At 44.2% G+C, this 15,840-nt stretch overlaps 1 protein-coding gene across 4 annotated transcripts in view; it reads left to right on the forward strand.

Moving 5' to 3' along the window:
- Positions 1 to 6,155: 6,155 nt before the first annotated feature.
- PASK (PAS domain containing serine/threonine kinase) overlaps positions 6,156 to 15,840 on the forward strand; it is a 50,894-nt gene continuing 41,209 nt past the window's right edge. Inside the window, exons 1-3 of one of the 4 annotated variants that reach the window (XM_038749553.1) lie at positions 6,156 to 6,222; positions 7,483 to 7,645; positions 12,417 to 12,652. In XM_038749553.1, coding sequence (XP_038605481.1) covers positions 7,522 to 7,645; positions 12,417 to 12,652 — 360 coding nt within the window. In that variant the 5' untranslated portion in view covers positions 6,156 to 6,222; positions 7,483 to 7,521. Of the gene's footprint in view, positions 6,240 to 7,482; positions 7,646 to 12,416; positions 12,653 to 15,840 lie in introns of all 4 variants that reach the window. The other 3 variants (XM_038749556.1, XM_038749555.1, XM_038749554.1) reach the window with 3 other exon arrangements.

The raw sequence follows: 15,840 nt of genomic DNA on the forward strand, positions 1-15,840 counted from the left end.
GTCCCACGGGGGGCTCACAGTCTTCATCCCCATTTGACAGATTGAGGGAACTGAGGCCCAGAGAAGTGAAGTGACTGGCCCAAAGTCACACAGCTGACATGTGGCAGAGGCGGAATTAGAACCCATGACCTCTGACTCCCAAGCCCGGGCTCTTTCCGCTAAGCCACGCTGCTTCTCATCATCATCATCATCATCATAATAATGATGGTATTTGTTAAGTGCTTAGTATGTGCCAAGCACTGTTCTAAGAGCTGGAGGAATGCAAGGTGATCAGGTTGTCCTATGGGGGGCTCACAGTTTTAATCCCCATTTTCCAGAGGAGGGAATTTAGGCCTAGAGAATAATAATAATAATAATAATAAAATAATAAGGTTGGTATTTGTTAAGCACTTACTATGTGCAAAGCACTGTTCCTCTGGTGGGATAAAAAGTGATCAGGTTGTCCCATGGGGGGCTCACAGTTTTAATCCCCATTTTCCAGAGGAGGGAACTGAGGCCTAGAGAATAATGATAATGATAATAATAATAATAATAATAATAATAATAATAATAATAATGTTGGTATTTGTTAAGCGCTTAGTATGTGCCAAGCACTGTTCTAAGCACTGGGGGGATACAAGGTGATCAGGTTGTCCCATGGGGGGCTCACAGTTTTAATCCCCATTTTCCAGAGGAGGGGACTGAGGCCTAGAGAATAATAATAATAATAATGTTGGTATTTGTTAAGTGCTTACTATGTGCAAAGTACTGTTCTAAGCACTGGGGGGATGCAAGGTGATCAGGTTGTCCCACGTGGGGCTCTCAGTTTTCATCCCCATTTTCCAGATGAGGGAACTGTGGCCCAGAGAATAATAATAATAATAATAATAATGATGATATTTGTTAAGCGCTTACTATGTGCAAAGCACTGTTCTAAGCACTGGGGAGGATACAAGGTCATCAGGTTGTCGCGGGGTGGGGGGGGCGCTCACAGTTTTAATCCCCATTTTACAATGAGGTAATTGAGGCCCAGAGAAGTTAAGTGACTTGCCCACAGTCACACAGCTGACAGTTGGGCAAGTCACTTCATTCATTCATTCATTCAATCGTATTTATTAAGCGCTTACTGTGTGCAGAGCACTGTACTAAGCGCTTGGGAAGTACAAGTTGGTAACATATAGAGACGGTTCCTACCCAACAGCGGGCTCACACTTATTTGTGCCTCAGTTCCCTCATCTGTAAAATGGGGATTAAGACTGTGAGCCCCCCGTGGGACAACCTGATCACCTTGTAACCTCCTCAGCGCTTAGAACAGTGCTTTGTATATAGTAAGCGCTTAATAAATGCCATTATTATTACTATGGATTCTAATCCCGGCTCTGCCACTGGTCAGCTGGGTGACTTTGGGCAAGTCACTTCACTTCTCTGGGCCTCAGTGACCTCATCTGGAGAATGGAGATGAAGATGGTGAGCCCCACGTGGGACCACCTCATTACCTTGAGGTCAGAGGTCATGGGTTCAAATCCCAGCTCTGCCAATTATCGGCGGTGTGACTTTGAACTTTCCTTCTTCTTTCTTCTTATTCTTCTTTCTTCTGACCATCCCTATTGGCCTAGAGCTATAATTCATTCAATCGTACTTATTGAGCGCATACTGTGTGCTGAGCACTGTACTAAGCGCCGGGGAGGTTACAATCAATCAATCAATCGGATTTATTGAGCGCTTACTGTGTGCAGAACACTGTACTAACCGTTTGGTTTTGTTCTCCGTCTCCCCCTTTTAGACTGTGAGCCCACTGTTGGGTAGGGACCGTCTCTAGACGTTGCCAACTTGTACTTCCCAAGCGCTCAGTATAGTGCTCTGCACACAGTAAGCGCTCAATAAATACGATTGATTGATTGATTGATTGGGAAGTACAAGTTGTCAACATATAGAGACGGTCCCTACCCAACAGTGGGCTCATAGTCTAGAAGGGGGAGACAGAGAACAAAACCAAACATACTAACAAAATAAAATAAATAGAATAGATATGTACAAGTAGAATAAACAAATACAAGGTGACCAGGTTGTCTATAGAATGAATAATTATTTTTATTTTTTATCATTCTGATGGTAGTGACCTCTATATTATATAATAAATTATCACTTTAAAATTATTTTTATTATTATGCTGTAAATAATTCTAGTTCAGGGCTCCGGGCCCAAGCAGTGCTCCACAAATGCGAATGAATGAATGAATGAATGAATGAAACGCACGATGAAATTGGGTCCCTCCCGCGCGCCGTAGCCGCCGGCCTCGACGCGTCCCTAGCAACCGTTGCCACGGGCTTTTCCCGCTCCCGGGCGGGGAGTCCCGCCCCGCCTGGGCTCGCGATTGGCTGAGGGCGGCTGTCAGTCAGAGCGACCGGGCGCTGCCATTGGCCCGTCCGGGAAGGGGGCGGGGCCTCCGCCGCTCGAGGCCCGGCAAGGTAGGACCGGCTGCACGGGGGGAAAGGGCGGGAGAATGACCGTTTGTCTTATTATTATTATTATTTAATTATTATTATTATTATCATTTATTATCACCACCATTACTACAAACAATAATATCATCATAAATAATATTATATTTTTATTATGATATTGCTATATTATATTATAATTATATCCTAATAATATAATATGTTATTATAAATAGTATTATTATTATAAATCATAGTGATGATGATGGCATAATCATAATGCCATAATAATGATGGTATTTATTAAGCGCTTACTATGTGCCAAGCACTGTTCTAAGCGCTGGGGGGGATACAAAATCATCAGGTTGTCCCCCGTGGGGCCCCCAGTCCTCATTCCCATTTTACAGATAATAATGATGGCATTTATTAAGCGCTTACTATGTGCCAGGCACTGTTCTAATCGCTGGGGGGGATACAAGGTGATCAGGTTATCCCCCGTGGGGCTCCCAGTCCTCATTCCCATTTTACAGATGATAATGATGATGACATTTATTAAGCGCTTACTACGTGCCAGGCACTGTTCTAAGCGCTGGGGGGATACAAGGTGATCAGGTTGTCCCCCATGGGGCTCCCAGTCCTCATTCCCATTTTACAGATAATAATGATGGCATTTATTAAGCGCTTACTATGTGCCCAGCACTGTTCTAAGCGCTGGGGGGGATACAAGGTGATCAGGTTGTCCCCCGTGGGGCTCCCAGTCCTCATTCCCATTTTACAGATAATAATGATGGCATTTATTAAGCGCTTACTATGTTCCCAGCACTGTTCTAAGCGCTGGGGGGATACAAGGTGATCAGGTTGTCCCCCGTGGGGCTCCCAGTCCTCATTCCCATTTTGCAGATGATAATGATGGCGTTTATTAAGCGCTTACTACGTGCCAAGCACTGTTCTAAGCGCTGGGGGTATACAAGGTCATCAGGTTGTCCCCCGTGGGGCTCCCAGTCCTCATTCCCATTTTACAGATGATAATAATGATGGCATTTATTAAGCGCTTACTATGTGCCAGGCACTGTTCTAAGCACTGGGGGGATACAAGGTCATCAGGTTGTCCCCCGTGGGGCCCCCAGTCCTCATTCCCATTTTACAGATAATAATGATGGCATTTATTAAGCGCTTACTACGTGCCAGGCACTGTTCTAAGCGCTGGAGGGGGATACAAGGTGATCAGGTTGTCCCCCGTGGGGCTCCCAGTCCTCATTCCCATTTTACAGATGATAATAATGATGGCATTTATTAAGCGCTTACTATGTGCCAGGCACTGTTCTAAGCGCTGGGGGGGGATACAAAATCATCAGGTTGTCCCCCGTGGGGCCCCCAGTCCTCATTCCCATTTTACAGATAATAATGATGGCATTTATTAAGCGCTTACTACGTGCCAGGCACTGTTCTAAGCGCTGGAGGGGGATACAAGGTGATCAGGTTGTCCCCCGTGGGGCTCCCAGTCCTCATTCCCATTTTACAGATGATAATAATGATGGCATTTATTAAGCGCTTACTATGTGCCAAGCACTGTTCTAAGCGCTGGGGGGAATACAATGTCATCAGGTTGTCCACCGTGGGGCTCCCAGTCCTCATTCCCATTTTACAGATGATAATGATGGCGTTTATTAAGCGCTTACTACGTGCCAAGCACTGTTCTAAGCGCTGGGGGGGGATACAAGGTGATCAGGTTGTCCCCCATGGGGCTCCCAGTCCTCATTCCCATTTTACAGATAATAATGATGGCATTTATTAAGCGCTTACTATGTGCCCAGCACTGTTCTAAGCGCTGGGGGGATACAAGGTGATCAGGTTGTCCCCCATGGGGCTCCCAGTCCTCATTCCCATTTTACAGATGGTAATAATGATGACATTTATTAAGCGCTTACTATGTGCCAAGCACTGTTCTAAGCCCTGGGGGGGATACAAGGTGATCAGGTTGTCCCCCGTGGGGCTCCCAGTCCTCATTCCCATTTTACAGATGATAATGATGATGACATTTATTAAGCGCTTACTACGTGCCAGGCACTGTTCTAAGCGCTGGGGGGATACAAGGTGATCAGGTTGTCCCCCATGGGGCTCCCAGTCCTCATTCCCATTTTACAGATAATAATGATGGCATTTATTAAGCGCTTACTATGTGCCCAGCACTGTTCTAAGCACTGGGGGGGATACAAGATCATCATGTTGTCCCCCGTGGGGCTCCCAGTCCTCATTCCCATTTTACAGATGATAATAATGATGGCATTTATTAAGCGCTTACTATGTTCCCAGCACTGTTCTAAGCACTGGGGAGGATACAAGGTCATCGGGTTGTCCCCCGTGGGGCTCCCAGTCCTCATTCCCATTTTACAGATGATAATAATGGCATTTATTAAGCGCTTACTATGTGCCAAGCACTGTTCTAAGCACTGAGGGGATACAAGGTCATCAGGTTGTTCCCCGTGGGGCTCCCAGTCCTCATTCCCATTTTACAGATAATAATGATGGCATTTATTAAGCGCTTACTATGTGCCAAGCACTGTTCTAAGCGCTGGGGGGATACAAGGTGATCAGGTTGTCCCCCATGGGGCTCCCAGTCCTCATTCCCATTTTACAGATAATAATGATGGCATTTATTAAGCGCTTACTATGTTCCCAGCACTGTTCTAAGCACTGGGGAGGATATAAGGTGATCAGGTTGTCCCCCGTGGGGCTCCCAGTCCTCATTCCCATCTTACAGATGATAATAATGATGGCATTTATTAAGCGCTTACTATGTGCACTGTTCTAAGCACTGGGGAGGATACAAGGTGATCAGGTTGTCCCACGGCGGGCTCCCAGTCTTCATCCCCATTTTACAGATGAGGTAACTGAGGCCCAGAGAAGTGAAGCGACTTGCCCAATGTCACACAGCTGATAAGTGGTGGAGCTGGGATTCGAACCCATGACCTCTGACTCCAAAGCCCGGGCTGTTTCCACTGAGCCACGCTGCTTCTCCGGGTCAGGTGTCTAACCTGATTAGCTTCTATCTACCCCGGTGCTTAGTACGGTGCCAGCACATAGTAAGCGCTTAACAAGTATTAATAAATACGAACAAACATATGTATATATGTATATATGTTCGTTCGTATTTATTACTCTATTTATTCTACTTGTACAGATCTATTCTATTTTCTATTTTATTTTGTCAATGTGTCTTGTTCTCTGTCTCCCCCTCCTAGACTGTGAGCCCACTGTTGGGTAGGGGCCGTCTCTAGATGTTGCCAGCTTGGACTGCCCGAGCGCTTAGTACAGTGCTCTGCACACAGTTGTCCGTCTCCCCCCCAGCCTGTGAGCCCGCTGTTGGGTCGGGACCATCTCTATGTGTTGCCGACTTGTCCTTCCCAAGCGCTTAGTCCAGTGCTCTGCAGCGTGGCTCAGTGGAAAGAGCCTGGGCTTTGGAGTCAGAGGTCACGGGTTCGAATCCTGGCTCCACCACATGTCTGCTGGGTGAACTTGGGCAAGTCACTTCTCTGAGCCTGTTACCTCATCTGGAAAAAATGGGGATTAAAACTGTGAGCCCCCCGTGGGACAACCTGATCACCTTGTATCCCCCGCCAGCGCTTAGAACAGCGCTTGGCACATAGTAAGCGCTTAACAAATATCATTATCATCACATAGCGCTCCGTAAATACGGTTGGATGGATGGAGAGGGCAGAGTTAACGCGAGCCAGGATGAATTTAAGGGAGACAAGGTCGACTTGAGAGCTGGATTTCCCGCCCGCAGCCCTCCGCGGCGCGTGTAAGCCAACTGCGGAGGTGATCCAGGGCCGTGGGTTAGTGAGGTGCAAGATCAGTGAAGGGAGAGGGGATTGAGAGGGTTGGGTTCAGTGGAGAGGGTGATATTGAGGCGCTTAGTACAGGCCTGACACAGTAAGCACTTATCAAATACCATAAAAAAGTAACCACCTAGGAGTTCAAAGCGTTACAGCAGTATTGCTCCCTTCCCCTCCCCACCGCACTTTGTTACTCTTTATTTTACTTGTACATATGTACTACTCAATTGATTTTGTTAATGATGTGCATAGAGCACTTAGTGCATATCAAGGGCTTAGTACAGCGCTCCGCACACAGTGCCCAGTAAATACGATTGAATATAGCTGTAATTCTGTTTATTCCGACGGTTTTGACACCAGGCTACGCGTTTTGTTTCGTTGTCCGTCTCCCCCTTCTAGACTGTGAGCCCGTCGTTGGGTAGGGACCGTCTCTAGACGTTGCCGACTTGGACTTCCCAAGCGCTTAGTCCGGTGTTCCGCGCACAGTAAGCGCTCCATCAATCAATCGTATTTATTGAGCGCTTGCTATGTGCAGAGCACTGTACTAAGCGCTTGGGAAGTACAAATTGGCAACATATAGAGACAGTCCCTACCTGACATTGGGCTCACAGTCTAAAAGGGGGAGACAGAGAAAAAAAAAAACAAAAAACCACACATACTAACAAAATAAAATAAATAGAATAGATATGTACAAGTAAAATAAGTAAATAAATAAATAGAGTAATAAATATGTACAAACATATATACATATATACAGGTTATATGTATATGCTCCATAAGTACGATTGAATGAATGAATGAATATTGATTTTTTTTTTATCCGTAAATGTTCTCCATTTTGCCATTTTATAATAATACTAATAATAATGATGGTATTTGGGTAGGGACTGTCTCTATAGGTTGCCAACTTGTACTTCCCAAGCGCTTAGTACGGTGCTCTGCACACAATAAGCGCTCGATAAATACGATTGATTGATTGATTGTTAAGCGCTTACTATGTGCAAAGCACTGTTCTAAGCGCCGGGGAGGTTACAAGGTGATCAGGTTGTCCCACGGTGGGCTCACAGTCTTCATCCCCATTTTACAGAGGAGGGAACTGAGGCACAGTGAAGCACTGAGGAGTAAAAGTACCACAGGTCTGAACGAATTCCCGTTTGAGGGTTTCCTGAGGGTGGATGGCAGGTAATCACATGACAGCAAATGACTCGATCCTTCTTTTTCGACAGTTCCTGTAGGCTTCTTCACTTTTCCCACTTCCAGGAAATATGGACGTCCCAGTTCAACGGAGTAGTACCTCAGAGATGAATAAATCCTTCCCGTGTATCAGCAAATGTCACAGCCGGAAGAACGGTCTCGCCAAACTCTGCAAGAGCAGAACGACCCTCTCAGGTAATCGCCCTCTCGCCCATTTCGGAAGTTACAGGCGTTAGAATCAATCCGTCAATCCATCAATCGTATTTATTGAGCGCTTACTGTGTGCAGAGCACTGGACTAAGCGCTTGGGAAGTCCAACATATAGAGACGGTCCCTACCCAACAGTGGGCTCACAGTCTAAAAGAAGTTGAAAGCTTTCCTTTCAGGCACTTCTGCCGTCGCGTGAGCTCCTCGATCCCGGACCCGGGTTCACGTCCCGGCTCTGCCGCTTGCCTGCCGCGTGACCTTGGGCCAGTCACTTCACTTCTCTCTGCCTCAGTTACCTCATCTGTAAAATGGGGTTTAAGACGGTGAGCCCAGTGTGGGACTTGGACTGTGTCCAACCTGATTGACTTGTATAATAATGATGATGATAATAATAATAATAATGGCTTTTATTAAGCGCTTACTATGTGCAAAGCACTGTTCTAAGCGCTGATAATAACCGTTGTGGTAATGTTATTCATTCATTCAATCGTATTTATTGAGCGCTTACCGTGTGCAGAGCACTGTACTAAGCGCTATATGGTTGTACATATTTATTACTCTGTTTATTTATTTATTTATTTATTTATTTTACTTGTACATTTCTATCCTACTTATTTTATTTTGTTGGTATGTTTGGTTCTGTTCTCTGTCTCCCCCTTTTGGACTGTGAGCCCACTATCGGGTAGGGACTGTCTCTATGTGATGCCAATTTGTACTTCCCAAGCGCTTAGTACAGTGCTCTGCACATAGTAAGCGCTCAATAAATACGATTGATTGATTGATTGATTGGGAAGTCCAAGTTGGCAACATATAGAGACAGTCCCTACCCAACAGTGGGCTCACAGTCTAGAAGGGGGAGACAGAGAACAAAACATATTAAAATAAAATAAATAGAATAATAAATGAATAAATAATAATGTTAGGCGCTTACTATGTGCCAGGCACCGTTCTGAGCGCTGGGGTGGAACAAATCCCGGCTCTGCCACTTGTCAGCTGGGTGACTTTGGGCAAGTCACTTCAGTTCTCTGGGCCTCAGTTACCACTTCTGTAAAATGGGGATTAAGACTGTGAGCCCCCCTTGGGCCAACCTGATCACCTTGTAACCTCCCCAGCGCTTAGAACAGTGCTTGGCACATAGTAAGCGCTTAATAAAAATGCCATTATTTATTTATTTTCATTTATTTGGGGAGTCAGAGGACCTGCGTTCTAATCCCGGCCCTGCCACCTGTCCGCTGTGCAACCCTGGACAAGTCACTTCGCTTCACTGAGCCTCAGTTTTCTCATCTGTAAAGTGGGGATTAAGATTGTGAGGTACTGTGACCAACCTCATCAGCTTGTATCTACTCCAGTGCTTAGTACAGGGCCCGGCATGTAGTAAACGCTTAACAAGTACCATAAAAAAAGACAGGGACGCCGATCAGCTTGTATCTACTCCAGTGCTTAGTACAGGGCCCGGCACATAGTAAACGCTTAACAAGTACCATAAAAAAAAGAAAAGGACGCCGATCAGCTTGTATCTACTCCAGTGCTTAGTACAGGGCCCGGCACATAGTAAACGCTTAACAAGTATCATAAAAAAAAGACAGGGACGCCGATAAAGGGGGAAGGAGCAGTAGGATCTGTCAGGCCAATGGCCATTCATCATTCATTCATTCAGTCGTATTTATTGAGTGCTTACTGTGTGAAGAGCACTGTACTAAGCGCTTGGGAAGTACAAGTTGGCAACATATAGAGATGGTCCCTACCCAACAGCGGGCTCACAGTCTAGAAGACAGAAGCCATATTCTGCTGTCAATCAATCAGTGGTATTTCATTCATTCAATCGTATGTATTGAGCGCTTACTGTGTGCAGAACACCGTACTAAGCGCTTGGGAAGTCGCGTGGCTCAATGGAAAGAGCCCGGGCTTTGGAGTCAGAGGTCATGGGTTCAAATCCCTGCTCCGCCAGTTGTCAGCTGTGTGACTTTGGGCAAGTCACTTCACTTCTCTGGGCCTCAGTTCCCTCATCTGTAAAATGGGGATTAAGACTGTGAGCCCCCCGTGGGACAACCTGATCACCTTGTATCCTCCCCCGTGCTTAGAACAGTGCCTTGCACATAGTAAGCGCTTAGTAAATGCCATTATTATTATTATTATTAAGTCCAAGTTGGCAACATATAGAGACGGTCCCTCCCCAACAACGGGCTCACAGTCTAGAAGGGGGAGACGGACAACAAAACAGAACATGGGGTCGGGTGTCAAGTCATCAGAATAAATAGAAATAAAGCTAGATGCACATCATTAACAAAATAAAATAAATAGAAGAGTAAATATGTACAGGTAAAATCAATAGAGTAACAAATCTGTACAAACATATATACAGGTGCTGTGGGGAGGGGAAGGAGGTAGGGTGGGGGCGTTGGGGAGGAGGGGAGGAGAAAGGGGATTTATTAAGCAGTTGGTATTGGTATTTATTGGTATTGGTACTGAGCAATTACTGTATGCAGAGCACTGTACTAAGCTCTTGGGAGAATACAGTAAAACAGAGTTAGCAGACACATTCCCTGCCCACAGGCAGTTTACAGTCTAGAGGGGCACTTTATCCAGAGACAGGACAACAGTTTTGTAGTTTTGTATTAGCAAAATCTTTCTGGTCCATGGGATTTTGTGCATATTTATTATTCTATTTATTTTACTAATAATGTGCATAGACCTGTAATTCTATTTATCTATTTTGATGTTATTGATGCCTGACTACTTGTTTTGTCTTGTTGTCTGTCTCCTTCTTCTAGACTGTGAGCCCATTGTAGGGTAGGGACCGTCTCTATATGTTGCCGATTTGTACTTTCCGAGCGCTCAGTCCAGTGGTCTGCACACAGTAAGCGCTCAATAAATATGATTGAATGAGTGAATGAATTCTTTACCAGATTGAGCATTCTTGGAGAGGGTGTCTCTTGTACATTTTGATCAACAACAGGTTCTCTTCTCTACCACCAAAGCCTTAGATCATATCACCTGTATATATGTATATCCCCTGTATATATGTATATGACCTGTATATATGTTTGTACATATTTATTACTCTATTTTACTTGTACATATCTATTCTATTTATTTTATTTTGATAATATGTTTGGTTTCATTGTCTGTCTCCCCCTTCTAGACTGTGAGCCTGCTGTTGTGTAGGGACCGTCTCTATATGTTTCCAATTTGTACTTCCCAAGCACTTAGTACAGTGCTCTGCACACAGTAAGCGCTCAATAAATATGATTGATTGATTGATTTTCCTTGTCTCATTGCCTCTGCTTTCCAACAACATAAGGACATGCAATATATTATTTTGCCTCTGCTTTCCAGCAACATATAGTAAATTATATATCGCCTGCTTGTTTTGGTTTTCCATCTCCACGTTACTTGTACTTCCCAAGCTCTTAGTACAGTGCTCTGCACACAGTAAGCGCTCAATAAATACAGTTGATTGATTGATTGATTTCCTTGTTTTTCAGCCTCTCTAGATTTTCACCGAGTTTTTTTGTTGCCTATTTGCATCTAACGTTTCTTCCATTTAGCCTTTCATAGCGTTCTTGGCAAAGTCAATTTATGTTCTGCTGTTTGTATTCTCCTCTTACAATTAGTACTAGTTTTCTGGAGTCCTCTGCCCCTTTCTTGGTCATTTCTTCTCATTGGACTTTTGTCTACATTTTGTATTGTGCAATTTGTCTAAAACCAATATGTGGTCTAAATTTGTTCTGTTGAAAATTCTATTTCTGACCTCTTAATTGAATCGAGAGAATTTTGGCCTGGAGACCATGAGATATTACTTTCTCCTCCGACGGTAATACTGAATTGACTGTGGAGAGTCTTCATGTTTAAAATGGAAATAAAAATAACCGTTTTCTTCTGACCTCACAGGGATTGTAAGATAAAATAAATTTTAAGAGGGGTTTGAGTCTTCAGAAAAAAACTAAGTATTCTTGTTGTATGATGCAATCAATTGTATTTATTGTTTCCTGTTTACAAAGCACTGTGCTAAGCTCTTGGAAGAGTACAATACAGCAGGGTAGGTAGACGTGTTCCCTGCCCACAGGGAGCTTACAGTCTAAAGGGGGAGATCTAGAGGGGAAGACAGGCGTTAATATAAATAATTAAATAATGGCTATGTTCATAAGTGCTGAGGGGCTGTAAATGGTACTTATTGGTTATATTTTTGTGTATTTTGTTTTATATCATGTATGCAATATACTGTATATACAATATAGTGTATGCAATATATTGTATATTACCAATGGGGCCATGGGGTTGCATAATAGCATAAGCATACTAAAATGTCATATAAACAGGATTTTAACTCTCCTTTGTGTTCCCATTTTGTAGTTTTTGTAATTGCCACATATTCCTGTACTTAATCAATCAATGATAGTTATTAAGCACTTACTATGTGCAGAGCACCGAACTAAGCACTTGGAAGAGTGCAATACAACAGAATTAGCAGAAACGTTCCCTGCCCGTAGCGAGCTTACAGTCTAGAAGACTACACTTGCCCCAGTATCATATTTGGAATGAAAGGCTGAACCCAGATCCCATGATGGAAAAATGATTTACTTGAACGGCCTGGGGGAATTCGGATCGCCTCATTTTTTTCTCGAAACCTCAGTTCCAAATGTCCGCCGATTAAATGAATGCTTTAATCTTCCCGTGAAAGTTGGGTTCCAAATCCCGGTGTTTCAAACGGGGATTCCTCGCATCTGCAGAAATTCTCATCCTTTCCTCCTTTTCCCAGAAGACAGATGGAGCTCCTACTGCTTGTCTTCGTTGACGGCCCAAAATATTTGTCGCAGCAAACTGAGTGGCTGCCGGACCTGCCTGGAGCCTTCCTCTCTGTCCAGTTCGGTGTACAGTACACCCTGTTGCTCTTTTCTGAATGGACTGGCGACGGGATTATCCAGCCTTTCTCTCCCACCACCTGTGTGCAATCCAAACAAAGCCATCTTCACCGTTGACGGCCGAACGACAGAGGTATCGGTTTCCCTTTGACCGCTTGAGTATCCCGGTCCAAACGAGCTGTAGCTATTTCTGCTTCAGACAAGCGTGCCCTTTACTGTCCTGGAGAGCATCTAAGGAATACTCTTAGATTATTCTAAGATTATTAAGATTATTGTAAGGAATACAGCTGCTCCAACTATGAGTGGTGATCTTTGGTACGTTTGTACTGAAGGTCTATAAATAGCAGGATACACTCAGTCCTCCCTTAATGCGCGTTTTCAGCAGGACTTTTGGAAATTAAATCTTAACAGTCAATCAGCGGTATGTATTGAACGCTTGCTATGTGCGGAGCTTGGGAGAGTACATTGCGACGGAGTCGGTAGATACGGTCACCGCTCACAAGGAGCTTACAGTCTAAAAGAGAGGAGACAGCCGTGGAGCTCACAGTGGGGTGAAAATCAAGTCCTTAAAGTGTAAAGATCCAACTGCAGAGGCGATGCAGAAAGGGGAGAGAGTAGGGAAAATGAGGGCTTGGTCTTGGAGATGATTTTAGTTAGACTTCGAAGGTGGAGAGAGTGGTTATCTGTCGTATTTGAAGGGGGAGGAATTCTAGACCAGAAGAATCAATCAATCAATCGTATTTATTGAGCGCTTACTGTGTGCAGAGCACTGGACTAAGCGCTTGGGAAGTACAAGTTGGCAACATAACGCTCTTCTAGAAGAAGGATGTAGGCTCATTCGTCTAGGTAGAACTCGATGCAGTGGTGAAATAAATAGTTCTCCACTGAGGCGTGTGTTTATTGTAAAACAAGTTTTCCTTACCATGGGGTTTGTCAGGACATAAACACATAAGACAACTCAAGGTGTGATACTTCGCCCACTGAATTAAAGATGCACAGTCAAAAGGAGGGTAAAGTAAATGAGGACACCAGCCATTCACGTCTGCTTAATGAAAAGAACATGAGAATTTTCTGAATTTAAACGCTTGTAAATTGAACTGATGTATTTAACAATACTTAAAGGTAAAAGAAACTCTCTGGTATTTTTCCCTCAGTTTGACTGCAGTTTCTTGGATATTTTTGGCTTTCCACAGTCAGCTGGTTACTGATGCAGCATGGTTACTTTTAGAAAAAGCTACTGCAACGTAACCATAAATATTTTAAAGCAGCTTATTTAGAGCTGGTTCCTTCATCATCAATCGTATTTAGTGAGCGCTTACTATGTGCAGAGCACTGTACTAAGCGCTTGGGAAGTACAAATTGGCAACATATAGAGACAGTCCCTACCCAACAGTGGGCTCACAGTCTAAAAGGGGGAGACAGAGAACAAAACCAAACATACTAACAAAATAAGATAAATAGAATAGATATGTACAAGTAAAATAAATAAATAAATAAATAAATAGAGTAATAGAGTCCTTGTCTCCGGGATCTTCATTTCTGTTTCTAGTAATTACCAAGTCCCAGATAAATATTCAAGGAAGTGGGGAAAGCAATTGGAAATGAACATGTCCTTTTTTCGAGCACATTCAAGATACAAGTATGATTGAGGAGACTGGAAGCTTGAAAAGAATCCTAGAGTAATAGCACTTGTCTCTTTCATTCCATCGGAGAAGCAGCGTGGCTCAGTGAAAAGAGCACGGGCTTGGGAGTCAGAGGTCATGGGTTCGAATCCCTGCTCTCCCACTTGTCAGCTGTGTGACCTTGGACAAGCCACTTATCTGTGCCTCAGTTACCTCATCTGTAAAATGGGGATTAAGACTGTGAGCCCCCCGTGGGACCACCTGATCACCTTGTATCCCCCCCAGCGCTTAGGACAGTGCTTTGCACATAGTAAGCACTTAACAAATACCAACGTTATTATTATTATTATCGTATTTATTGAGCGCTTACTGTGTGCAGAACACTGTACTAAGCGCTTGGGAAGTCCAAGTTGGCAACATCTAGAGACGGTCCCTACCCAACAGCGGGCTCACAGTCTAGAAGGGGGAGACAGATGACAAAACATATTAACAAAATAAAATGAATAGAATAGTAAATATGTCTCTTGCCCCGTGTTACCTGTAACTGGACTCTACTTTTGCAAGCACTTTTTTAATGCCAGTTAAGCGTTTTCTATGTGCCGGACATTGTACTAAGCGCTGGGGTGGAATTCAAGCTGATTAGGTTGGACGCTGTCCCTGTCCCACATTGGGCTCACAATCTTCACCCCCATTTTACAGATGGAGTGAGGCCCAGAGAAGTTAAGGGACTTGCCCAAGGTCACACTGCTGACAGAGTGGCGGAGCCGGGATTAGAACCCAGGACCTCTGACTCCCAAGCCCGGCTTCTTTCCGCTGAGCCACGCGGCTTCTCACTTAGTGCAGGGGTCTGCCCACAGTAAGAGCTCAGCCAGTACAGTCGATTGATCAAGTAATCAGTCAGCGTTATGTGTCTGCTGGTTTTCTCTCTCATCTCTCGCAAATCCGCCAATCCCACTTCCCCCCCTTTCAAAGCCCTACTGAAGGCTCACCTCCTCCAGGAGGCCTTCCCAGACTAAGCCCCCCTTTTCCTCAGCTCCCCCTCCCCCCCCCACCTCGCCGTGACTCAATCCCTTTTCTCTACCCCCCGCCCCACGGCACTTGTTTATATATTTACATATCTATAATTCTATTTATTTATATTAATGCCTGTTTTACTTGTCCTGCTGTGTATATATAGGCCTTCCCAGACTGAGCCCCCTCTTTCCTCTTCCCATTCTTCCTCTCCCCATCCCCCCGCCCTACCTCCTTCCCCTCCCCACAGCACCTGTATATATGTTTGTACAGATTTATTACTCTATTTATTTGACTTGTACATATTTATTCTATTTATTTTATTTTGTTAATATGTTTTGTTTTGCTGTTTGTCTCCCCCTTCTAGACTGTGAGCCTGCTGTTGGGTAGGGACCGTCTCTATCTGTTGCCAATTTGGACTTCCCAAGCGCTTAGTACAATGCTCTGCACATAGTAAGCGCTCAATAAATAAGATTGAATGAATGAATGAATTTATTCTATTTATTTTAGTTTGTTAATATGTTTTGTTTTGTTGTCCGTCTCCCCCTTCTAGACTGTGAGCCCGCTGTTGGGTAGGGACCGTCTCTATCTGTTGCCAACTTGGACTTCCCAAGCACTTAGTACAGTGCTCTGCACACAGTAAGCGCTCAATAAATACGATTGAATGAATGAATAAATACGATTGAAT

This window comes from Tachyglossus aculeatus, chromosome 7 (genome assembly GCF_015852505.1).
Source record: "Tachyglossus aculeatus isolate mTacAcu1 chromosome 7, mTacAcu1.pri, whole genome shotgun sequence".
In the NCBI taxonomy this organism is placed as follows: domain Eukaryota; kingdom Metazoa; phylum Chordata; class Mammalia; order Monotremata; family Tachyglossidae; genus Tachyglossus; species Tachyglossus aculeatus.